The sequence below is a fragment of the Biomphalaria glabrata genome, chromosome 1 (genome assembly GCF_947242115.1).
Source record: "Biomphalaria glabrata chromosome 1, xgBioGlab47.1, whole genome shotgun sequence".
Classification (NCBI taxonomy): domain Eukaryota; kingdom Metazoa; phylum Mollusca; class Gastropoda; family Planorbidae; genus Biomphalaria; species Biomphalaria glabrata.
In genome coordinates, this window is record NC_074711.1 from 77007535 (window position 1) to 77033127 (window position 25593).

Below are 25593 nucleotides of genomic sequence, written 5' to 3' on the forward strand. Positions count from 1 at the left end.
ATGAAGACTATTTATGGATATTGAATGCACAGTATGTATTTGTATATTACATAAACTGCTTTTAGTACAAACTGCTATTTCTTTTCTTGTTTTAAAATCGGTTTCTGCTTTTTGATAAATGTCTATACGTATTCTGTGCGGGCCTGTTGTGGTCACGAAAAACTTAAATAACGTCTGTATTTTATAAGATAAGATAAGATAGGTTAGTTTGTAAGATCAAAATGTGTCAGGCTTGAAAACAGAGAAGAAGACAGACAAACAGCAGAAATACAATGTGCAATTTTGCTCTCTTTGACGATACAAATTATTGATCTTTTGATAAGATTTACATACACTGTTAATTTCCGTAATGTGACTAAGAATATTGTTTTAATACATAGGGTTTAAACAGGTCAATGCTCGTGGCTTATGCTATTTATAAACAATTCATTTTAAACACTTTGGAATATTTTAGAAATTCTAACCAAATCTTGTTTCGATCTAAATGTGTTGTTTCGACACTATCATAAACTGGATTTGTATTTATATGCCCTATATCTGGGACACTGACTGGAAACGCCCACTTGGAAGATGTGCTAATCATGTGTGCAGCAGAGATAAACAAGAAAAAAAAAACACGCTATTCTCAGGTAACCAAGTCATAATATAAATAAATGTAAGTACCTGCACTAATAACTAATGTTTACATTGTTAACTTGTTTTAAAACTAAATCTTCTGGTTAATTAGGCATCAAGGAAAGTAAATCTCAAACTTACACCTACAATATCACAATTTGCGAAAGTAATTTGACTCGATAACTATCCATCAATTAAGTTACTACTATTTAATGTAACAACAACTTTAGTTTAATGGTTACAATGACTATGACTATCTGAAAAAAAATGGAAGTTTTGTTTCAGTTTTAAGTGGATAGGGCTATAATAAAGTTCCCCAATCCAATGAAACAAAATCATTCACATTATCAAACGTTACAGGCGTTGTATTATCATGCGTATCATACAAAATACAGAGTTATACATACATACATACATACATACATACATACATACATACATACAAAACTAATTAAAGGGAGAGTCTTGTGACAAAAATCCAAACAATTGTATTTACATTACCCATTTATTGTCGAAATATTATCTGAACTTTTAAGACTTTCAAATTAACAGTAATTACAAAGCACACATTAACTCTCTCTGTCTGTCTGGTAAAAAGTGTGTACACGTTCTTTCTCCTTCACCCAATCTCCGATTAGGCTGAAATTTTTAAAAATTATTTCTTTTATCTGACAAAACAAGAATCAATAAAACAATTTTAACTAATTAGTTAATTAACTATTGGTAATTAATTATTTTGTTTGGTATCTTGAACAAGGGAAAGAAATCGTACTTAACAAATTAGTTGAATTAGTCCCCTTTTCTTGTTTTAACATGTCAAGATGTCAGCGTTAACAAACTGATATCGTCGTGCACATGTACAAAATGTCTTTATTATGAGGATGTATGTCTGTGTTATATCATAACATTTCATTCTACTCAACATCCGTTTTCTCTTTGTTGAGTGTGCTTCTACAAATGTCTTGTCAGTATTAAACCTGAGTAATTCCTTGGTTTCCTAAACGTCATTGCAATCTTTCTGTCCAGTTGGTTGACCCTCAGGACAATGCGAACACAAAGTCAAATCTTGATCATTTCTGCTCACTTGGGTTTTCTAGAAGAACGTAGAATACAGCTAGAGAAACGATTGGATTACATACAGACGGTAAAATTCATCTATATCTAAACCAGTTGTAATACAATATCAAAAGTTAAATCTATAATCTATTTTTTTTTGTGATGCGAAGTGTGCACTTACATCTTAAAATTTGCTTTTTTTCCCTTAAAAAACAAAACAAACAACTTTAGGTATTGCAGAAATGTCACGTGTGGCTACAAGATAGTGTGGACAACACAATCACGTTTGAAGAAATTATGCTGAAATGTTTGGAAATTGCAAGTAAGACATAGTGCATTTATCTTAAGGTGAACAAAAACATACAATGGGGATGATTGATTTTGTGACTAGTGCATGCTGGTCAATTGAATATTCTAAGAGTTACTTTTTGTTTTCATTAGAGAATTAACTCAAGCTAAATTATGTTTTTGCTGAGTGACAAAAAACAACTCGGATTTCCCTGATTTACCCACCCCCCTTCCAGATCCACAAGAGAGATTGGATCAGACCCCACTGAGTATGTGAAATTAGCATTGGGAGCGCCATACATAATTAATTATAATAATTTCAGAGACCTCAGTTCTATTAAGCTGATTAAAATTAATGTAAATAAGGATAAAAGGGTGATATTTTTATCAATACAGATTTTTTTTCATTTTTTTAATGTTTATGTTTAGGACTACAAGTTATTAAGTCCGCAAATGAGCTCATCTGAATAAACAAAATATTAAAATCTATTTTTAAGTGTATTTTATAACTATTACATTTATTATCATCTTTGTTATGTTTTATTCATCTGTTAAAATATTTGAACAGTTGTTAATATGTTTCAACACAGCAGCTCACATGCAGATTTTTTGTTTACTTATGCACTGTAGTGACACAATGTGAAGCTGACTCTGATGGTTAATTCTTTGAGACTCAAGGTACAGAAAAATAAAATAAAAACAAAACAAAACGTGGAAATAAAATGTGATATCACAGTGATAAATACAATATGAGCTATAAGTACAGTACAATGGACTGACAATGACGAATTATGATTGACCTTAGAACTGAACTGGATAGACTGACCCACGCCGAGAATATGCGGTTGGACTTTCTTTTATATTACTTGAAAAAATATCTTTCCACAAAACCCACTAACTGTACCCTTTCTGAGCATATTGATTTGCTGCGAATTTCAAAACTGAGTTTCTTGTTTCCAAGGACTTAATTTTTTATTTCAATAGTAAACTTTTGTTTTTTATTTGAAAATACTTCTGCCGAGAAGTAACTGAATTGGACATTTCCAAATAGTTGAATGAACTAATTGTAAGTTTTGTTGTTATCAATTTTAATATAATGGAGTTCCACAGAAAACGATTATGATACAAAATCTTGTTATATGGAATTCAATGTCTTTCCATTTGTCAGTATCATAGTGCTGTATAATTAATTGGTTAGAAGTTTATATATATTCCAGATGTCGACAGAAAAAAAGGTAGTCTTATAATATTTGCTTCAAGTGATTTTTTTTTAAGTTTCCAGATTAACAAATTCATAAATTGTTTTCACAGAAGATGAACCTGGCGGATGTAACCTATATAATTATGAACTAGAAGACAGTCAAGCGTTGATCAAAGAATCAACAAGACAGTACGTTAGCTCCTCCGACTTGATTCCAGTTTTAAGGAACATGTCAAGAAATCTGAGCGAACAAAGCAGGAAAGTGGACAGTATGTTCAAATCTCAGACCGAAAACTTTGAGCAGTTCCAGCAGTATATGTACAACGTAAATAGTATGACGAGGTATTTGCAAGAAGCAGCCAATCAGCAACAGTCTCGTGAGTTAAACATCGTCGACGAGATGAGAGACAGATTAATCATTTCTGAAACAAGAGCATCTTCTGAACAACTGGCCAGCCAACCTGAAGGCTGTGGAAAAACTATCACAGACATTTCCTGTTCTGAGCCTTTTTCTTCTTCCGTTGATTTGCCCAGAGATGTCTCCTCGTGCTCACAGAGTGATGATTCGGATATTAATTCCTTGCTGAAGGAGCAGTTTGTTTCATTGAATGACAAGGTAAGATGACTTTTTACATTTCCTCTGTTCAATTTGTAACTTCGTAAAAAAACAACAACAACAAAAACAACAACTAAAACCTGGGCGTAAACTTCTGGGTGGGGTGGCACTGATTTTCGAAAACGTTTATTGTTTAGAAAAGAATAACTAGCTCGTTGGCCACACTGGGAAAACCCTAGTTTGACCGTTATCATTTTTCAAAGTAAAAAAAAAGAAATACAAATTTGGCTAGAGAACTCGAAAACATTTATGTTGAACGGACTAGACGTCTTCGGGTATTTCCGCATTCTTTGAAGAGTTGAATAAACATTTTGAGTATCGCCTTCTAGATCTAAAAGCCTATCATTGGACTATTATAAAGTGTAGTAGATCTATACGATCGCTTAACCAGCACTCTTTCTCGGGGGGAAAGGGGCGGGGTAAAAAATCTTTTAATTTTTTAAAATCTAACATTCACTAGTAGGGAAAAAAATCTCTCTATAAGTATAAAGGAGATATTGTCTTTAAAAAAATATTTTCTTGTTTTGACTTACAATTTTACTCTTCATATGTGAAACCAAGATGTAGCGTTGTACTAGCTAGACTATTACCATACTAGTCATGGATAATCATCATCAATTAGAATGAGGCCTGAGAGACTCAACATTTCCATTCCACAAACCCTAGACAAAAATGTAGCAGATTCAACGGAGACGGTCATATGTCGACCATTTTAATCACTCACTCGTATGGTCAGAGTTTGATCCACGAAACAGGAGTAGGTCAGGAGACCTTTTTTTTTATTATCAGTATTGCACCTACCGCATTGACGGAGACTATGTCCTTTCTTTGTCGGATGGACGGCGACTGCACCTGCTTTACACCAAGACCGGTTAAGTCCACACGCAAGACAAGCGTGCAAAGCCCAAATCATCCAGAGCGTAGTGTTTCACGCAAACACATAGCACCTGTCCTCTGTACCTTTCGAGCGTTTAGTGGCAGGTCAGGAGGTTTCGGGGGCACCAAGCGCGTGAACAGACTCAAGTTAACCAGGGAACACCACTTGGTGGGGCAGTGTTCCCTGGTATTTATAAGATACTTGCCTTCCTCATGGGACATCTCTTAAAAAGACTATATATTTTTTTTAATAAAAACCTTTCTTCGAGTAGACAAAAATCCGTATCTTACGTTACTGTAGGTGTTGATATGTTATCACGAATTGTTCTCTTTGCAGTTAAGTAAGATAACTCAACAAATACAAGATGTTTTAGAAAGAGAAAGGCCATCACGTAAGTTGAAATACAGTTTGTAAATACAAACAAATGGGTCCAGAGATGGGTAGCGGATCTATACAACCTATGGTTCCCATATTAAAATGGTATGTTCAAATGAAGGTAGATATCCCTGTTAATATTGTGGTAAAGACATTAGCTTCTACTATCTGAAGGAAATCTGCTTGGCTAAACACGAGGTCTAGACAGTGATTATGAATCAATTAGACTCCGTGTTTCATTGCAAGATAATTTGCTAAGCCCAATGGAAAAAAAGCAAAATATAAAATACTTAAAAAAAGGCTTATCAAAGGGAAAACTACACATTTTTCTATATCTAGCCATAGTGAAGAATTTGGTTCCCTGTTTCGATATCAAACAAAATAATTAATTACCAATAACTAATTGGCTAAGTGGTTAATTAAAAAAAAGATGTATGTTATGTTAGGTACAAGAAATATTTGTGTAAAGTTTCAGTTTGATCTGAGAATGGTAAGTGGGAGAAATAACGTGTTCAAAATGTGTACCAGACAGACAGACAGACTGAGTGAGTCGATAAAAAAATAACGTGTTCAAAATGTGTACCAGACAGACAGAGTAAGTCGATAAAAAAAAGGAGAGGATATGATCCTTGGTCTCAAGAATTTGGTGTTTTTATATAGTGGAGACTATCCCACTTTTTTTTGGTAGAAAACAAAATTCAGCTACATCAGAGGTACTCAGGCATACTGCACCAACTCTTTGGCTTTTAATTACATTTTACGACTTTCACAAGCCTACTTTAGAATATATAGACAATAAGAACTAATATTTTTTCCATTGTTTCATAAACGCTTGAGCGTGTAATTAAAAAAAAAACCTTATCCCAGGCCTACAGTATAACGTACAGACGTTTCTAAAACGAAGATAATTATGTCCTACACGTATCGATTGGCTCATCTAGTTGGGGATTTTAATTAGACATTTAAACCTATACAGAACAAGGGCATATGTTGACCTATGACCTGTTTAAGGCAATATCTTCATGCGAACTATTTCATTTCATTTAAAATTATATATATATATAAATATAAAAGAGAAATACAATAAAAATAATTATACTCCCCAAATGGCCAATACTAAGTAAACTTTTTGTGACATCATTTCGAAGGTTACATGACCAATGATCTTGCACATATTTTCGAGGCCCTTAACATTCTAAATGGATACCAGATTCTATATACCAGTCATAGGATTTGAGGAAATATTGTAGCAGTCCACGCTTCCACTGCGGTATATTAAAAATGCTGATAGTGTGTGTTACAACTGCTTACTATAGTTCAATGTTAAGCTTGACAATAATCATTATACAAAAGATGGGATTGGAAAGTAAAATTGTCATTATGAATTAGTTACGATATATTTTTTGGAAAGATGCTTTGTATAGTATTGCCTCAACAATCATCTAACATGCTCGGATTCATAAGTACATACACATCAATTCAACACGCTACTAGGACACAATGAAAGAATTCAGCACTGAATAATGTTCTTGAGTTTAATACTTTCAAACTCAATTCAATAATATTGGTTCCAAAATATGAAATACTTTTATAATTACAACTTGAATAGACTTAGAATATTATAGTGGAAATAAAACACAGTAAAGATACAAGTGAACAACTAGTAATCCGGATAACAGTAAACACACTTGAAATAATGACTAAAGACTGTGTATAATGACCATAGACTAACGACTAACGGACACTGGTAGCTCTACGCTCCTTAAATATAACCCATATCAATACTTTTCTAGACTCTTTACGTCACCGATCGTAGGCTCTACCAACTTCTACCTTTACACCACATCATGTTTATGTAAATTAATAGTAGTCCAGAAAAATCTGCTTAGTTTTTTACCCTCACACTCAAAGTGACCTAATAATACTGACTACTACTGCTGATTAGCTGTTATTATGTACAGTCAAGCGTGCCACTACACACGTGACCATCCCGCTCTTCCTCTTCTGATTTACACACTTGAGTGTGACAGAATTATTATGTAAAAAAATATCAATTACTGTGATGTTATATCGTTAACAAATTATTATTTACTAATTTATCATTTCTTAATGATGTTTTATGCATAGAAATTATCTCAGTAGATTGCAAGAAGTCAACTTTATTTTATTTTTTTACAGACGTCTGCAAGAAATATGTTGGATTTACTGCCCTTGTTTCTATATTCGGCCCTCTAATTACTCCTTTTTCTCAGTTCGAAAGTGACCTCAACGATTATGAAAGCACGACAGATATGCAAATGGGCAATTATAAAATACTGACATGTTTCAACCATATCCAACACAATGAAGGTGGACATTATGACCCTGAAACTGGGATATTTACTGCCCCGTGGGACGGTTTCTACTTGACCTGCCTCAACATCAACATTCACTCGCAGGGTCCGGTCTTTATCGGCACAGTTGAGCGGACCAGCGGACACATCACGGGCTTTAGAGAGCTCGACAGCGTTGTTATAAAGCTGGGGAGTGGACAGAGCCTGAACATTGTCAGACTGGACAGTGGTGACCAACTTTGCGTGTACAAGACGTACGACAAGTCAAGAATCTGTGATAGGTCCAGGTTTTCTTGTTTTATGATAGCCAGAGTCTAAATAGAAAACACAATTCTACAACAAATACTTCATTATCCATTGTAGCAATACGCAAAGAGAAGCTCTTCAATACGACAGACGCAGACTACAGATTCCCGATGGAAAACGGTGTTGCATCAATTAAAACAAAATATGTTGGTCACAAGAGGGTCTGAGAAGTCACACGAAATGCTACATTCATCCTTAATTTTCAAATTCGAACAGTATGTTTCATTATTATTGTAGCACTATATGGAGATGCAGATCACAGCTGATGTACTGCACTATGTCAAATGCAACACTAATCCTTAATTTAATGACCGAAAGACAAGGCTTTATTGTTATTCATATTATTATTGTAATATAGTTCATTGTAATATGAGCCACAAATAGATTATATATAAACATGGTCATCTGAATAACAGACTCATTTATTTTAGTCTTGTTAATTCCGTTATATGATCTAGACCAGTGGTTCCCAAACTTTTTTGTCTCGTAGACCCCCTGCCATGTTTTCTGGTTTTCGGTAGACCCCCTACTCAACTTGCAAATTTTTGCAAATTCATCAACATTATTTTTAAACAAATTTCTAACTGTAGTGCGTTGAAGAGTGAAATAGTAATTTAAAACTACACAACTACGGATATAATGTTTTATACACAAATCTGTTTTTCTATTAATTAGTCTTTCTAACATTAAATAATTAATTAATTAATGAATATGCTTTAAGTATCATTGTAAAAGGTTTCGCAAAGAGCAGTTTCTCGTGTCTTTCTTGATCTTTCACGTGTGGCTCAAATATTAAATCTGCGGAGGGGCAAAGGCGAGTAACTGGAGCCTAAACCAGGTCTCGTCGGTCAACCTTAAGAAAATATAAGGAGACGGCAACATTACCGCCATGTATCCCTGGGCCGTCCCCTCTTCTTCTTTCCTTGTGGGTTCCAGGCTAGGGCTTGCCATGTTATGCTGGATGCAGGCTGGCAAAGGGTGTGACCTATCCATTTCCAGCGTCTCTGAAGGATATCTACTTCAATGGGCTGCTGCTTTGTTCTTTGCCACTGTTCCTCATTCGAGATCTTGTCTGGCCAGCGGATTATAAGAATCTTCCTCAGGCAGCTATTGATGAATACCTGGATTTTTTTCATGGTGGTGATGGTGGTTCTCCAGGTCTCTTCTCCATAAAGTAGTATCGGCTTAACAATGGTGTTACATAGCCTAATCTTGGTGGTGGTGCTTTTTCCCTAGATCCCCAGGTGTTCTTCAGCTAATGGAAGGCTGCTTGAGCTTTACAATAGCACCGCGATTTGGAAGCAGATGCCAAGCAGATGGGCAAGACGTGGAGACAGTTGGAGAGTCTCGCCCAGAACCGAGATGCCTGGAAAAAGCTGGTTGGTGGCCTATGCCCAGAAAGGACCACAGGCATAGATGAGATGAGATAAGATGGTGCCCATTAGACAGTTTGTAGCACACAGCACTACACCTTGTCTGACCAAACTGTATTAATATCTTTTGCAAAGATTTACATAAGAAGGTTTTAATTTTATAACTCAGACCACCGAAGCGACCTTAAACTGTATTGTCGCTTAAAGAAATTCTTTTAATAGTAACAGATGTAGGTTTTTGTAAAAAGGTAATAACAATTATCGACCTTTGTTTTTTTTTTCCGTATTTTGCTATAAGTAAAGACATCTTGTAAGACGCTCACAAAACAAAATCTTCTCTATATGATGTCGAACAGAGATTTTGTGGGTCTATTCTGAACTTTGAGTGTTTGAAAGTTGTTCAAATCTTAATTTTTGTCAGGGTGGCATTGTCTCAGATGATCCTCCAGCGTAACTGGTTTCATATCGTCATAAAAGTCACTTAGGCAACTGTTGTTTGACAAGGAAGGAAGGAATCCCAATTTTAAATAATTAACGCTGTACAGTCTACATTCTTTTTTTTTTTTAAATATTAGTTACATGTAGACAAAATTAAGCTATTTAAATAAGTATTGAAATTGAATACAAGAATGTTTCGTTTCAATAGCAGGATAAATATTGAAAGGATTAACTAGGGTACAAATCATATATTAGTGTATGAAATAATTACACTAATGGAATGTGAAAATTAAGTTACGACCTGCTTAAATGAAATCTATTACCGTAGACCCCCGTGGACATCTCATAGACCCCCAATTTATTTTTTTACTTTCGTAGACCCCTTGGAGGTCTTCGTAGACCCCTGGGGGTCTATATGGACCACTTTGGGAATCACTGATCTAGACAGAATGTGTATGATATGATAAACACTTCTTTGCTTTATAGCCTACCTATTCAGTTGCCCAACATACAATAATATGGTTTTGTTACTAGACTGTAACATTGCCCATCAATTGACTCTAAGAACATATAGCATCTGACACTCTTTCTTCATGGCTAAACAAAAGATAAATTAAAGAGTTTAATTTATAGAGAAACCAAACATCCTTTTCTCAACCCTTATTGTATATATGTAAAGATTCAAAGACCTTAAAAATATCTTGATTCTGATATGCATTATGATAATCCCAAATCTGTTACAACATATCGAATAATTCATACTTTTACCAAGAGTTGAGGAGATAATGGACATACTATAATGCCAGAAAATGTGGCCTCAGTTAAAATAATGATACTGATAGAGCTCATAAAGGCATAGATCTTAGAAATAGCAAGTTACATTGTTAGTCTAGTTATTGCTTGATATGCCTACATATGGATGATTTGATTATGTAACACAACATCATCTTAGAGCATTTGTTCTTGCATTTTCCTTTTATTCATTCAATAACTCATTCAATAATAAATATTTCATGTAAATACATTCTTTTCAAACCAATCTCTGATGCCATTCAAACGTCAAAGAGTCGACATCTTGGATGGCATTTCTACGCTTGAACTTTACAGGTACAGTAACCTGGGATGTTGAAATACCTGTAGGTCACCACTTGGCCTGGATCGTTGGGAAAGATGGCCAACTGCGTGGTGACGTACACCTGGGAACAAGTACCTGGACACACTCCTTTTGCCCTGTGAACGATCAAAGTGAAAACAAATCACGTGACCATCACTTGATTAACTTTATATTTCTCAAATGACTATATCTTCTACATTTACACATTATAGGCTACTAACCAAAATGTCCGCCTTTGTGGATGTGTGGGTCTAGATTACATTCTTCTCTATTCACAATGCAAACATGTCAATAAATGTTTTTTTTTTCTGTAATGTTACACCATAACGATAGGATTGATATCCAATATATATATATAAATCCCCTTTCAGATCTTACGATCTATAGGGCAGACGATGAAAGGTTTCTTTGGCCGATGGTTAACGAGCAGGGTGTCGTGTGGCCAGCATAACGACCAACCGCCTTTACCCTAACTGAAGTCAGGTTCCCCTTAGAGTTGGGTGGACGCTCAGGAGCGCCCAAAAAATCCCGTAATTCAAAATCCCAGTCTTCACAGAGATTCGAACGCAGGACCACAGATTTCAGAAGCCAAGCGCTTAACCGCTAAGCCACCGCGCAAAAAAAAAAGCAATGTAACACCCTGACTGTTTGCGTTTTATCCTACGTACTCGCACAATATGATTACGTCAGCATTGTCGATTGTATCTTATTCAGTAAAGACGGTACCTCGAAATGTCATACTGACATGATACACAACAGGAGTTACAGAATTTCTTTTATAAAGTTTGAGAAATAACTGTTAGAAAATACAATAATATAACACTCATTAATCATTAAACCAAATAACAAAAAATATAATGATAACATAAAAAACATTAAGGTGATCTTGCCTACTTGTGTTTATAAGATATAAGATACTATTATTTATATGTATATGCCACTATAAACCAGTAGTGGTTTTCAGTATACTTTTAATAGATATTGCTCATTGTCTTTGCTTTTTAACACCTCCACGGGAAGAAATCTGGCCACTTTTGAATGACGTCAAAGACCAGTAGGGTGCCAGGGCTTCAAAACAATAAAACTTTTTAACACAGGGCCAGACCATTGCATGAGAAGTTTCATTTTCCTGGGCCCAGAATATGAACAGCAACGAATAATAACACATCAATAATTAAATTCTCCTATAATGACATTAAATAATTGATACTATAATTTCCAAGAGCTGATACTAAGTTATTGAATGTAATAATTATATCCCAGGGACAAGACATCACCAATTTCATATTTGTTATTTTCAACAAGGAGGCTCTCTCTCTCTCTCTCTCTCTTTCTCTCTCTCTCTCTCTATCTATCTATCTATCTATCTATCTATCTATCTATCTATCTATCTATCTATCTATCCTCCTTCGTAATCGAAGATGAGCACATTGAGTAACTTCTTTGTAAACAATACTAAACATACCTTTTAATATAATTAATATGATATAGTCAAAATAGTATTGATATGAGATAAATAAAATGTACTAGACTTAAGTAATAATACTACAATAGCATTTCTTCTGAGTCTCACGTTCTGGAGTCGACTCCCCTAACTAAGACCAATGACGACAATGCCACCTATCTTGCTTCATTCACACCCAATCGCTAACCTCTTCCATCACCTTGAAACACACACATACACACACTCCAAAACAATGACAAACGAATTATTTCACATTTCCTTAAGGTGAATGAGGAAGGTAATCCTTCCGAGAGTCCCCATCTACAATCTATGGTGGGATACATGAAAGTCTACAAAAGTAACAGTCCAGGATTTTATCCAGATTAAATTCTGAAAATCCCTACCCATAGTGTACCTACCCACAGTGTACCTTCCCACAGTGTACCTACCCACAATGTACCTCCCCACAGTGTACCTACCCACAGTGTACCTCCCCACAGTGTACCTCCCCACAGTGTACCTCCCCACAGTGTACCTACTCACAGTGTATCTACCCACAGTGTACCTACCCACAATGTACCTCCCCACAGTGTACCTACCCACAGTGTACCTACCCACAATGTACCTCCCCACAGTGTACCTACCCACAGTGTACCTCCCCACAGTGTACCTACCCACAGTGTACCTCCCCACAGTGTACCTACCCACAATGTACCTCCCCACAGTGTACCTACCCACAGTGTACCTACCCACAGTGTACCTCCCCACAGTGTACCTACCCACAGTGTACCTCCCCACAGTGTACCTCCCCACAGTGTACCTCCCCACAGTGTACCTACCCATAGTGTACCTCCCCACAGTGTACCTACCCACAGTGTACCTCCCCACAGTGTATCTCCCCACAGTGTACCTACCCATAGTGTACCTCCCCACAGTGTACCTCCCCACAATGTACCTACCTACAGTGTACCTACCCACAGTGTACCTACCCACAGTGTACCTACCCACAGTGTACCTACCCACAATGTACCTCCCCACAATGTACCTACCCACACACTCCGTGCCGTACTATTTGAAAAGATCCAGTATGTTCGAACTGAGCCAGGGTTCTTGCTATGCCACTGATATCTGTCATTGTGAAGTTGATAAAGTAATGTTCAACTCTGTGGAAGGAAACGTTTCCAATGTTCTAAACTTCTTTCAAATCCAATTAAATTTTATAACAGACGTCATTATAGCAGCTAACTTTAGTTCAGAAACCTTATCAAGCACAGTAAAAAAAAAATCATTTTTGTTCTTCTTATAAATAATTTTCATATAACTTCATGACCAGATAGTCATGTGTACAATTGCAGTGTAACTCACATTAGACACTTAGTTAGTATTATTAGTTTGTATAGAGACGCATAACGCGTCATCTAGTGACGTCAATAATTAGTTGGGTTATAGATTATTTATGTTCATATAGTCAGTTGGTGTTTGGACTTCAGAGCGATAACATGATATCACGGACAGAGACTCGTCTGTGACCTTTTCAGTATTAAGCAGTCATCCAAGTTTGTATAACGGTTTAGACTTAGTCTTTCTACTTGTTACATGTGTAGGCTCTGTCGAAGTCAGACAGCCATCAACAACGACAAGGGCAAGGCCTATCACAATCAAGTTAATGAAAAATATATTTTTTTTACCTCATTCAAAACTAGCACTGAATGTCACGTCTTAATTAACACAAAGAGAACGAAGAAGAAGAGGAAGAAGAAGACTTAACACAAAGAGAACGAAGAAGAAGAGGAAGAAGAAGACTTAACACAAAGAGAACGAAGAAGAAGAGGAAGAAGAAGACTTAACACAAAGAGAACGAAGAAGAAGAGGAAGAAGAAGACTTAACACAAAGAGAACGAAGAAGAAGAGGAAGAAGAAGACTTAACACAAAGAGAACGAAGAAGAAGAGGAAGAAGAAGACTTAACACAAAGAGAACGAAGAAGAAGAGGAAGAAGAAAACTTAACACAAAGAGAACGAAGAAGAAGAGGAAGAAGAAGACTTAACACAAAGAGAACGAAGAAGAAGAGGAAGAAGAAGACTTAACACAAAGAGAACGAAGAAGAAGAGGAAGAAGAAGACTTAACACAAAGATGATTGTACGGCTGTCCCACTCATTTACAGACGTATGTGCATTATATGTATCTACAAAGTGCCCCCGCATAAAAGTATTAGCCAGAGAGAAAGAGAGTAAGTGAGAGAGAGAGGGGGGGGAGTGATTAAGAGAACAATAATTACTCTATTAGTTGTATAGTATAAAAGAGGTATTGCTTTTTTTTTTAGAAACGTATTTTTTTTTCTTGTTTTTTTTACAACATGTATGCGTCTACCAACGATTCGGTACTAAAGACTATTTAAACTGTTGTAGGAACAACTTACGTTTTACAACACACGCTTGAATCAACGTTGTTTGGTGGCGCTGGTCTAACATTATAATTTTGAGAACTCGAATCATAATCCTTTACACCTCCAAAACCACCCCCGAAATGACCCAGATACGTATTGTAAATGTTAGAGCTGAATGGTTGGTTATAGTCGTCATTATAACTGTCTTGACTTTCCTGTGGAAACACTCCAATGGCGTTGTTACGATCATCCGTCACGATGTTAGACTGGCCAGGTAAGACACCCTTTAATTCGTTCAATGCTTCCTTCGCCAATGCCACGTAGGCTGATCTGTCTGAGTTTAGCCAAGGCGGTTTGATGTAAAAACTGGTGATGGGGAATGCTGGCCTTTGTCTTTTAGGTTTTGGCGCGCACATGACGCGCAGACATTCTTGCTGACTGTCAAACTCTATGTCCTCGAGGAGCTGGTGTACTGTGCTGAGACATTCTCTATCCTGGTAGGGGGTCGGAGCATTAGAATTAGTCACGTCTGCTACAGTCAGTGTGAAATATACAACCACTACGAATTTAGCAGTAAAAAATGTATTCATCTTTTAAAATTTCCCGAGAGATACCTGTGGAATAGACACATTTAGATTAACTGTACTGCTGCAGATACATTCACATTACATTTAAATAAAATATGAAAATTTAAATCATTATTGTATTGTTATAACTCTGCCATGCGCACCGCCATCCAGGCTAGTGCAGAAGGTGCGCACTTCTAGAAACCAGACTAGGAAGGATGTTTACATTAGAAAGAAGAACGATTTCCGCCCACGTCTAGAGCCGAAGTAAAGATGCTGTGCTTAAGGCAGATGTCCTATGTGTTTGTCATGTCCTCTTGTAAATAAACACATATATCTCGTTAAGTCGTCTCACTTAAGTTATTACAGTATTAATGTCGACTGTGTTTAAAAATATAAAAAAAATAGAATTACCAGTCTACATTTACAATACTACAGGGGGGTTACTATACTGCAGTATTCTAGTCTCAGGTAGTGATGTCGTAAAAAGTTAGTACAATAGACTTTAACGATTTGAATAAAAATGCCAGAAATCTTTGACGCATTTATATGGAAAGTTTCTAAATCATGTAAGAAATGCATGAAAAACTTGTTATTGGATTGCTCTCGCTTAAAACTTAGACTTTATAACAAAGTAAAAGCCTCAGTGTACGCAAGATTTGCCTAACAGCCTATTACCTCGTCTCAGACTTATAGAATCTGAGCACGCTTAGTAATAAATAAAGACTTAACAAGAATTACTTAAAGTCATGGAGAATCGGATATATTTGTATAAAATGTCTAATATAATTCATCACAATAACATTGTCACTTACAGTGCAATCTTTAAAAGAGAAACTTTCAAGTCTCAAACAATGTCCAAATAATACACACAATGACACAACTTAAATATTTCAACAATAAAACTGTAAGTCCTACTAAACAATCTCAAAAGCTATAATATAACTAAAGTAAAACTCTTTGCTGGCTGATCTATGTAAGTGGGTTTTATAAGCCCTTGACTGACACCACGTAAATGTATACCATTTGAACCTTCAGGCTAATGAAAACGATTTGGTAACAGATTAAATTTCCTTTACACCTGTTGGTTTGGACAAAATAAATCTGGTCTACAAAAGTGATTGGACGAAAGCCGCGTTTAAAAAAACAACAACACTTAATTAAATAAAAATATTTCCAATCGCACACATTTATTATTGTTAGTCTAGATCTATTAAAAATTAACTACATGATTGAATTGATTCAAACTATTTGATGCCATTTCACTCAATATAACGAGGGTGGCATGTGGCCAGCACAACGACCAACTGCTTTTACTTTTGCCCAACTAAGATCAGGTACCCATAAGAAGTGGGTGGACTCAGAGGCGCACAAAGATCCCAAAATTAAAAATCCCAGTCTTCACCAGGATTCAAACCCGAGACTCTTCGGTTCGGAAGCCAAGCGCTTCACCACCTAGCCACCGCTCTGCAGAAACAGATGCATCATCTGTCCTACAGATAGAAAGGTCTGACAGGTGAAATTTACTTTACTTTTACACTTAATAAAAGTTTTTTTTTTAAAGTATTTTTTTTTACTTGTGTTCAGGATTATACTTTGTTTCCTGCTCGTTGGATTGTATTGGAACATTAAATGCAATAGTTTCAAATGATATGAGACGTGTCGATAACAGACTGTCAGAATTAAATTCGATGAAAATTGTCAGTGTCATTAAGACGCATTGCCTTGTATTGCATTATATCTTTAGGTTACAAACAAGACAAACATCCTCGGTATAGCTAATGCGCTAGTTTGGGGGAGGGGGGTCCTTTCTATCTCTCTCTCAGCCTTCTATCTCTCAATATGTTTTTCTCCTTGCTCTTATATTCAAACCTCTTTCACCCAATATCTCTCTAAAAAATAAAAAAGAGGCGGGCGCCTGCTCACGTGCAAATGAGCGAGAAAAATGGTGAGAATCTAATCGAAATCTTGTTTCCATTACCGACACCTCCCTTTTCCTTTAAAGGTCTAGCTCTGACAATGAAGTATTGTCAAGTTAACAATAATAATTATTTTTTTTTATAGCAGCCAAATTGTAGCAATGAAATGGGAGCAACACATCGTATTTCTAAGCACTCAAGTCCTAAACACTATGTTCTAAACACCAATGCTCTAAATACATAAGTTCTAAACAATCATATTCTAAAAACCCCCGTCTATCTCTTTTTCTCAAGAATCCGAATTTTTATTCCCCCCCCCCCTTTTCCCTAAATTTGTAAGTAAGTTTATTTTTAGTTTTCTGCAAGCATCTTCACAGCAGGGTCAAGGTTAATTGTGGACTGCTTCTTGGAACAAGCATGCTTTCTTAGAAAAGAAACGGGCAAGTTGATTCCACAAAAGGGGCGAGGTAGATTAATCAAATGTTTTGGAAAGGACGGTCAGTTGTAGTTCTGAGCTTGAACGAAGAGAGTTAAATTGTTTCATTGCAGTGTACAGTGCGCATATTTTATTAACATGATTCCTAGTTCCGGAACTTAAACTTTGTATCTATTGTTGGAGGATCTTCGTTGTTTGAATTGATAGTTTACATTGGAATCTCCGGCATCACGATGTTATTTGAATGTTTAGTAATTGTTTAAAATAAAAATCTACATTAAATTATAACACCAGAAACGTATTGTCTGATCAACACGATCTCATAGTAACATAGAGATCTTCACATCTAGCAATGATCGTTACAGTAAGGTTTTTGTAAGAGAAACATGACTGGAATCTTACTTGTTCATTTATTCCTTTGTTGAAGGTTAAAACAAGACAATGACACATGCACATAAAGAAGTAATTCAAACAAAAATGAACCCGAATGTCGCTCATACAGTTTCAACAAATACTTGGCCCTTAATGGCGTGAAAGACATCTTTCCTTGGCAAGTATATTAATGGCCTAGTTTGTACGTTAAGATCAAAGTTGGAAAAAAAAGGTTACCCCCCCCCCCCTCCTAATCTTTAATCAAAATGTTTGGGAATTTTCGTTTCACCAACTCGGGGCATCCGGGTGAAAATTTCACGCTCGATTATGTATGTACAGTTAACGGATGTAGTCAACTCTGGCCTCGAGAAAGGCTTTAGGTCAAATCTGTAGTATCGATGATACATTTTTAGATCTGGTTAAGGTGAAGGAGAAGCGTTGACCTAGAGTTCAAAACTATTTTTAATTTAACTTTTTAAAAACGCCTTTGATAGGAGGAGAGCTGCTATTTTTTTTCAAAATAATGTCTGTCTCGTTCACATCTTGAAAAGTTAAAGTACTATTTAAAAATCTACTTTCATCTTCATTCATGTCTCTCGAAATAGTTTATTGAAATAAATAATTTAGTTTGCATATAAATGTACATAGTAAAGTTCCCCTTTCAGATCTTGTGATCTTTAAGGCAGATGATGTTAAAGGCCATCTGTTTCTTTAACCAACGGTTAACGAGCAGGGTGTCATGTGACCAACCGCCTTTTATTTTCCCAACTAAAATAAGTACCCATTATAGTGGGGTGGACTCATAAATACTCTGAATATATCAGCCTTTACCGAAATTCAAACCATGGACGCTAGATTCGGAAGGCAAGCGTTTAACCACTCAGCCACTCATATAAAGTAAAGTTCCCTTTTCAGACATGTGGTCTATAGAACAGATTATGTAAAGGTCATCTAATTCTGTGGCCTAAGGTTAACGAGGGTGTTATATGGCCAGCACAACGACCAACCGCCCTTATATTTACCCCAACTAATGTCAGGTACCCAATAGAGCTGAGTGGACTCAGAGGTACCGAATGATCCCTAAATTAAAAAATCCCAGTCTTCACCAGGATTCGAACTCGTGGACCCCCGGTTCGAAAGCCAAGCGCTTCGACCACGCCTGCAGCCACTCATATACATAAGTATAAACTATTTTACGATTTATAAAACTTCTAAGGAAAGTAATTCTTACTTTCTGTTTATTGTTTCGATAAACTATGCAGACACAATACTTCTGAAAGCATAGGTGGGCATTCGTGACATGGCCTTAGTTCAATTCATTATGACAAATGTCCATTATTGTTTTGTCAATTACACATTTTCCTAACCTACCTAAGGAAGAAATTCGTTGATGTATCTTGGTGTCACTATGAACAAAAGAACGTTTCGGTGATACTTCCTCTAAGAGAAACTGCTACACCAAAGAATATCTGCTTTTTAATTATTTTTTAAAACTTATATTAACTCATTCCGTCCGTCTGTCTGTCTGTTTGTTTGGGGAGTTTCTTTTACACTTTTCTCCCAGTTCCCATTCTCGGATCAAATGAAATTATATTTAATATAAATTTTGTTTGTTTGTTTTTAAAATATTTTTGTAATTTTCTTGTTTATATGTTGCTCGTTTAGGATAAATTGGAAGTTAAATAGTAGCAAACAAGCGTTCTGAATAGTAACAGTCGTATGTACACATTAAATTCAAGTAAGAACATCTCATTTGTTTTTAGATACTAAATGATTTTCACTTCTAAGTGTGGGGGGAAAAAGCCATTTAACAGCGTCATTGATAAACATTGATTGAAAAAAAATCAATTCCATTAAACATGATTTTTATTTCCAAAAATGGTCAAGTCCCCCGGGCCCCCAAATGTTGAAAATTCCTTGCTACGCCCCTGAATGACGTTTTACTTTTTTCCGGCTTCATAGTAAGTAAAATAAAGTTCCTTTTCAGACCTTACGGGAAGATGTTTTAGGTCATCTGTTTCTGTGGGCCATTGTTAGCGAGGATGTCATGTGGCCAGCACAACGACACACCGCCTTTAATTTCCCCTTATAATGTGTGGAACCCATTAGAACAGGCATAGCGCCCAAAGATCCCGAAATTAAAAATCCCAGTCTTCACCAGGATTAAAATCCTGGACCCCTGTTTCGGAAGCAAAAGTGTTACCCCTCAGTTTCCTAGATTTGGCTAGTAATGCTTCATTCCAAAGATGCATTGAGGTTTCTGCTATTGAAATAAAACCATACCGTACACACATCTTCATTATATTTTCTTTTCTTGTCGTTCTTTTGTCCGAGATCCATTTACAATATTTTTACAAGGCTTGTTCCATAAGGAAAATATTGCCACAATAACATGGTCTATACAAATATGGAATATTAATAACTATAAATGGAAGTGCTTTTAAATTACTTGCGTAAATCTGACTACGAAATGGCATAATGTTTTGCTAAGCCATGCCATTTAAATGAACAATAATGTTAACTATTAAAATATTTATATTGCGACAATGAAAATGTCTGAAGTCATACTGTCATTATGATTCAGTTGTCTGTAAAATCTATCCTTGATTGACAATTCTGATTGTGCTTCACAGGTTACAATAGACAAAAAAATCCATATTAGCGATAGTCTTAGGGAACCCTTCCCAAATCGTCATTAGACCTCCCAAGATGGTCGTGGACTCATATGTTGAGAAACGCTGATGTTATGTAAGGAATTTTTTCATTTTTATGTACTCAGAACATCCGGGTAAAAATGTTGAGATCGATTATTTACCTATACTTTGAATATACAGTTAAAAGATGTAATCAAATCTGGCCTCGAGTAAAACTTCTAAGCTAATATGCTGTATCGATGATGGATTTAAACATCGGCTCAAGGTGAAGGTCGTACCAGAAGCGTGAATGTTGACCTGGAGTGTAAACTATTTTTTAAAGTACAATTTTTTAGCTCTCCGCTGGGAGAGTTGCCATTTTGTTTTTGTTGTGCGTCTGTCTCGTTCGTATTGTGACTAGTGAAATTACTATTGAAACATTCCCTTTCAGCGTCATCTTCACTCACGGTGTTTGAGATAGATGTACAAGTATCTTATAGACATCTGACATCTTTTAAAAAAAATGAGTTTACTTTACATATTATGTGCATACGTATAAACAATGTAAGGGTTAACAGTAATTCTAAGGGAGGCGATTCATATAATTTTAATTTGTCTAAGTTCATTGTATGTTAGTCATACGAAATCCTATGTGGACATTTATAACTATGATGTGGTTCTCTTCTCTATCGCAGCGATTCTCAATATAATAATACTTTTGATTACACGTATGTAGTACCCGAGGGCCTGGGTTCAAAAATACGACGTTAGAACCTCTTCCGATAAGTTGAGTATGACTGAATTCAAATTGAGCCCTACTGTATCTACTGTGAGAGTACACTTTAGACAGAGACAGACACATTACACATGTTTCTCATGGGGTAAATGAGAATGAGGTTCTCAAACATCGGGTCCTAACCCTAATATCATTGGTCAACCATGCAACTTGCTACGACTCCGAGTCACATGCTAAATCTTCAGATTTTCTGAAAGTGAATTATTCTTCACAAGTACATCGGTCTGAGGACTACCCACAGGACAATGGTCCTGACTGAACGTTTGACATCAACTTCTTCTTATCCAGACGTTACTTCAAAAAAGAAGATGATTACGTCCTACGCGTCATGCATTTAGTCATGCATGTTAACGAATGACTTAAATTCTGCCAAGTCACTGGTTTTCCTGGCTAGCTCAGGCAACCCATTCTATGCTCTAATAGCACCAGGGAAGAAGGAGTATTTGTACAATTTTTTTTCAACCATATGGAACAAGAAATGTGCCTTGATCTTTGTGTCTTTCTGAGTATTTTTTTTAGATTTTGTTCAGAGGAGACAAAAGCTTTAGAAGTCTCTTTGTTTAGAAATTAATGTTTATTTTACTCAATATAAAGTAGTTTGTGATCACGAGCTCATTTTTCATGGACACGTTTTAAAAGTATTTAAATTTCCTTACATCTCTACATATAATAATAGTGTGTGAGGCAAATATTACGGATTGATTTTACGAAAGATGATCTGTAATCAGAATAATAATAATATAGTACTGGATTAATTTGTTGTTTATAAAACACATTGATATAGTAAATAAAAATACAAATATAATTTCCGGTGATACTATTCATTAATATATTATAACTAGTGAATATATACCGTAGCATTTGAAAAAAGAAACAAGAATGAAACAAAAAGAAATGTCTAATAGAGTATAGAGCACCATCAAATCGTTAAGAAGTTAATATTATTATTAATTAAAAAATAAGTAACATCTACAGAACCATAGAAACCTCACAATGACATTTATGAGTTACCTTCCTTTAATATATTTATAATACAGCAATAACATTTACATTGATTTGTCATTTTGCTCGGACGCCAAAATAATAAATAAGAACAATATGTATGTATATATATATATACTGATTTATGTAAATTAATGTAATAAATTCATACAGTGAAGTTCTTACAGTAAAAATATTTTCTTTCCTTAAAAAAAAAACCAGTCTATCATTGTGGGCTCGGGCTCAATGAACAATATCGCGCCATTTCTGCTGTGCCACTGATTGTCAATGTGCCCTATTGACGTATTTTCTTTATTTTGCTTGTTTTCGGTTCTGTAGACAGTTTTAAAAATTAAATTTCCATTATTTTGTAAATTGTTAGCTTTGGAGACCACGATAATAATTATGAATTTAATTGTACAGTATGCTATCTTATTCGCTACTCTAGGTGTATGGATACTGATGCATCATTTGGAGATATAAAACGAAAAAAAAAACCCAAACAACTAATTAAGTGCACGTAAAATTCTACTCATACAAATTTCTGGTTACAGACACAGACATGGCAACATAAAAGACAATCAGTCTAGAGTCTAGAGTACTGAATATAGATATATGGTATAGAAGGCCTTGTTTGGTGATATATATGGTATAGAAGGTCTTGTTTGGTGATATATATGGTATAGAAGGTCTTGTTTGGTGATATATATGGTATAGAAGGTCTTGTTTGGTGATAGGCCTAGAGATACAGACTTAGGAGACGGTGCGTAAAATGAATGTCTATTGATTTCTTTTTTCATAACTACATGCGGGAATACCCGCTAACATCTATGTGTTCTAGATATAGATTGTCTAAACCTCAAGACCAAATTTAAGTTTAAGAAGCTTATATTTTGAAAATTTATGAAGGTCTATCCAAAGTTTTATATGTGTGACTAATTAGCTAGTAATTCATTTCTACGAAAGTCGTTAGAGCTCTTTTCGAGAAATGTCTTCAGGTTGAAGGTTTTAGTTTTTTGTTGTATTTTGAACCGATAAAGAATTTGCAAGCTGATAAAACGAATTGTAAAAACAATCGAAAACTGCTGGGGCTACACATAAATCCATACGAGCTAACTGGTTTTCAGAAAACATGACAGAACAATGTACATAAACTTATTTTCACTACTGGGAAAAGATCTAATTAGTTGCCAAAGTAAGTTTCTTCTACACACACACGCAAGATCAAGTTTCTCTTCGCCCCTAAGCCTAGTCCTGGACTCTAGACTAGGAGCGCAGTGCCTGTGGAGACATGATTTAGAAGGACAGAACACATTAAGTCAAGACAAAAAAAAAGTAACCTAGACTATCACAGTATCTGAAGTAGAAGTCATCTTTCAGTCAAATAAATCTGTCTCGTGCAGAGTGAAACATAAGTGAGTTGACCTCTGTGAGTCTAGGTCCAAGTTATTGGTTCTCTATAGATCATCCATTGTAGGAAGTAGGCAGTGATTTACATTTAGTTACTGGACAAGAAACACAAACACACCAGATAATGCAATGTGTAGTATGCTACTAATTACTGATTGCATGAACAATTATTTCAATCTGTTTGGGTCTACTTGTATGGGCGTATTATAGTGATGTTTATTACTACAGTAGAACGTCTATTAACCGGATTAATTGGGAATATTCGATCGTACTGATAACCGAATCGGAAGTATTGTTATAACCCTATTCGCGACAGGGTTAACTGTGTGTGATCAGCTGACATATGTGACACAGGCCAGTAATACAGTTTGGCGTGCTATATTGAAAGGCAAGGGACAGCACTAGCATGAACTTTGCACGTGAATAGAGCCCGTGTTATGGTCATCTGATCATAAGCCCGGGCAGACCAGAGACACAGTGTGTAAGAAAGGGCCAGTTCAAGACCGGAGAGCGTTGAGACCGGGACTGTTAGTCAGCCAAGCAGTCGGTCCTGGTGCAGTCCTCCAGTGAAACGTACGAGTCCAGGAAGTGACAGTAGAGTTTATGAGTTTAGTACAGTGATATACAGTCTAACGTTGTAGCAGTTGATTGTGTTGCCAATTGTGTCGCATTGGCTGTTTAATTTGACCATTATTAAAGTACCAGATTATTTGGAGCCTTGTTGTCAAGTTCTTGATGTATTGTGTTTAGCAGTGTTTACAGAAGGCCTGAGTAGGAGAGAATCGTAACAGTATTATAAGCGGTCCATTTCACAACAATATAAAGGAAATTCATACGGAGGTATCGCGTCGTACGTAAACATAAAATCAGCAGCCACTATTGGCTTCAGTACCTTCAAATGCTTTAACACAATAGAACTGTCTAACTAAACACTACTAGTCTCTCTAGCTCGTACGGCTACATTCTCGAGGACTCACATGGTACTTCACCGTCCTTACTGCCTTGCTGTCCTGGACTCATCTGTCCTCTCATACACACAGTCTCTCGTCTGTGAAGGCTTTCGATCACATGACCATAACACGGGTCGTATTTGCGTGCACTAGCAGTACTGTCCCTTGTCCATCGAAAGCCGTTGACTTGTGATTGGCCTGACCCACGTGTGTCAGTAGGTCGCACAAACATTAACCCAATTAGTCCGCCACTGGAGTTACCACAATATTTTTGTTTTACCAATTGTCTTTTTTTAGCGATATTTCCTGATGTTAGCCTTGATCCTATAAACTTGTCTGAACCAAGTGGGAACATGGGGGAGTGGGGAAAGAAAAGGAGATGTGAGTCACGTGGGTGGATTTTACCGTCATTGTTTTTTTTGTTGTTTTTTTAAAAGCATTTACACAAAAATAAGGGAACGAACTCGTCTCTCACGCCTTCACGTCTGCTAGTGAGGTTAAAGACTAGAGAAGATTGTACAGTTATATAGTGTTCATTACAGTTTAGAGCAGCAGGGACTAACTCAGCTTATACCACCACATCAGTCAAGTAAAGCTTCTTTCTCTTGTTCGAGATACGAAACAAAAGAATTAATTACCAAAAGTTGATTAACTAATTGGAATTTTAAAACAAATTGATCCTTGTGTTTTCACGTAAAAGAAATATTTAGCGAAATTTTATCTTGATCCGAGATTGGGTGTAGGAGAAATAACATGTACAAACTTTTTACCAGACAAACAGACAGATTGAGTTCATATAATTCCATCTTACCATTATGTTAAAGTAAGACTTAGTTGTTAGAACATTTTATCCCGGCTCGAGTCCGAGCGCCAACTATAACAAGTGCTCCCCAGACTCTTGAATGAACTGTAATTAATGGAGAAAAAATACTTTTGAACTCTAAAAGAAAATTGATTTTTTTTATAATGCGTTAGTTCAGTTAGTCTGTGTCTGTGTGTATGTTAGTGTGTGTGTCTGTGTGTGTTAGTGTGGTGGTTTGTGTGACATGTGTGTGTCTGAGTGTGTTAGTGTGGTGGTCTGTGTGACACTTTCATAAGCAGACGAGT

At 36.0% G+C, this 25593-nt stretch overlaps 2 protein-coding genes across 6 annotated transcripts; one reads left to right on the forward strand and one right to left on the reverse strand.

Annotated features, from left to right (window-relative positions):
• Positions 1–460: 460 nt before the first annotated feature.
• LOC106052321 (uncharacterized) lies at positions 461–8092 on the forward strand. 3 transcript variants are annotated; one of them, XM_056015965.1, is made up of 6 exons: positions 461–655; positions 1642–1759; positions 1912–1993; positions 3271–3776; positions 4990–5044; positions 7207–8092. In XM_056015965.1, the coding sequence occupies exons 2-6, from the start codon at positions 1661–1663 to the stop codon at positions 7677–7679; spliced, it is 1215 nt and encodes a 404-aa protein (XP_055871940.1). In that variant the 5' UTR covers positions 461–655; positions 1642–1660; the 3' UTR covers positions 7680–8092. The 3 variants fall into 3 exon arrangements, with proteins under 3 accessions (XP_055871940.1, XP_055871924.1, XP_013063137.2); XM_056015949.1 differs by having other exon boundaries at positions 463–655; positions 1903–1993; XM_013207683.2 differs by having other exon boundaries at positions 463–629; positions 1903–1993.
• Positions 8093–8210: 118 nt separating this feature from the next.
• LOC106052322 (uncharacterized) lies at positions 8211–25382 on the reverse strand. 3 transcript variants are annotated; one of them, XM_013207685.2, is made up of 4 exons: positions 25298–25382; positions 14457–15037; positions 13086–13199; positions 8211–10708 (listed from the first exon to the last, which is right to left on the reverse strand). In XM_013207685.2, exons 2-4 carry the CDS (start codon positions 15011–15013, stop codon positions 10567–10569), a joined length of 813 nt encoding a protein of 270 aa, XP_013063139.2. In that variant the 5' UTR covers positions 15014–15037; positions 25298–25382; the 3' UTR covers positions 8211–10566. The 3 variants fall into 3 exon arrangements, with proteins under 3 accessions (XP_013063139.2, XP_013063138.2, XP_013063140.2); XM_013207684.2 differs by lacking the exon at positions 25298–25382 and adding an exon at positions 17747–17892; XM_013207686.2 differs by lacking the exon at positions 25298–25382 and adding an exon at positions 15805–16065.
• Between the last annotated feature and the right edge of the window lie 211 nt (positions 25383–25593).

Bases quoted from the DNA above. Each gene is read 5' to 3' on its own strand.
- LOC106052322 (XM_013207685.2), bottom strand. From the start codon at position 15,013: ATGAATACATTTTTTACTGCTAAATTCGTAGTGGTTGTATATTTCACA. The intron at 13,200-14,456 runs GTAAGTTGTTCC...TTCCTTCCACAG, and splicing joins TCAAGCGTGTGTTGTAAAAC to AGTTGAACATTACTTTATCA. The intron at 10,709-13,085 runs GTAGGTACATTG...GATCGTTCACAG, and splicing joins GTACGGCACGGAGTGTGTGG to GGCAAAAGGAGTGTGTCCAG.
- LOC106052321 (XM_056015949.1), top strand. From the start codon at position 1,661: ATGCGAACACAAAGTCAAATCTTGATCATTTCTGCTCACTTGGGTTTT. The intron at 1,760-1,902 runs GTAAAATTCATC...AAACAACTTTAG, and splicing joins GATTGGATTACATACAGACG to GTATTGCAGAAATGTCACGT. The intron at 3,777-4,989 runs GTAAGATGACTT...TTCTCTTTGCAG, and splicing joins TTGTTTCATTGAATGACAAG to TTAAGTAAGATAACTCAACA.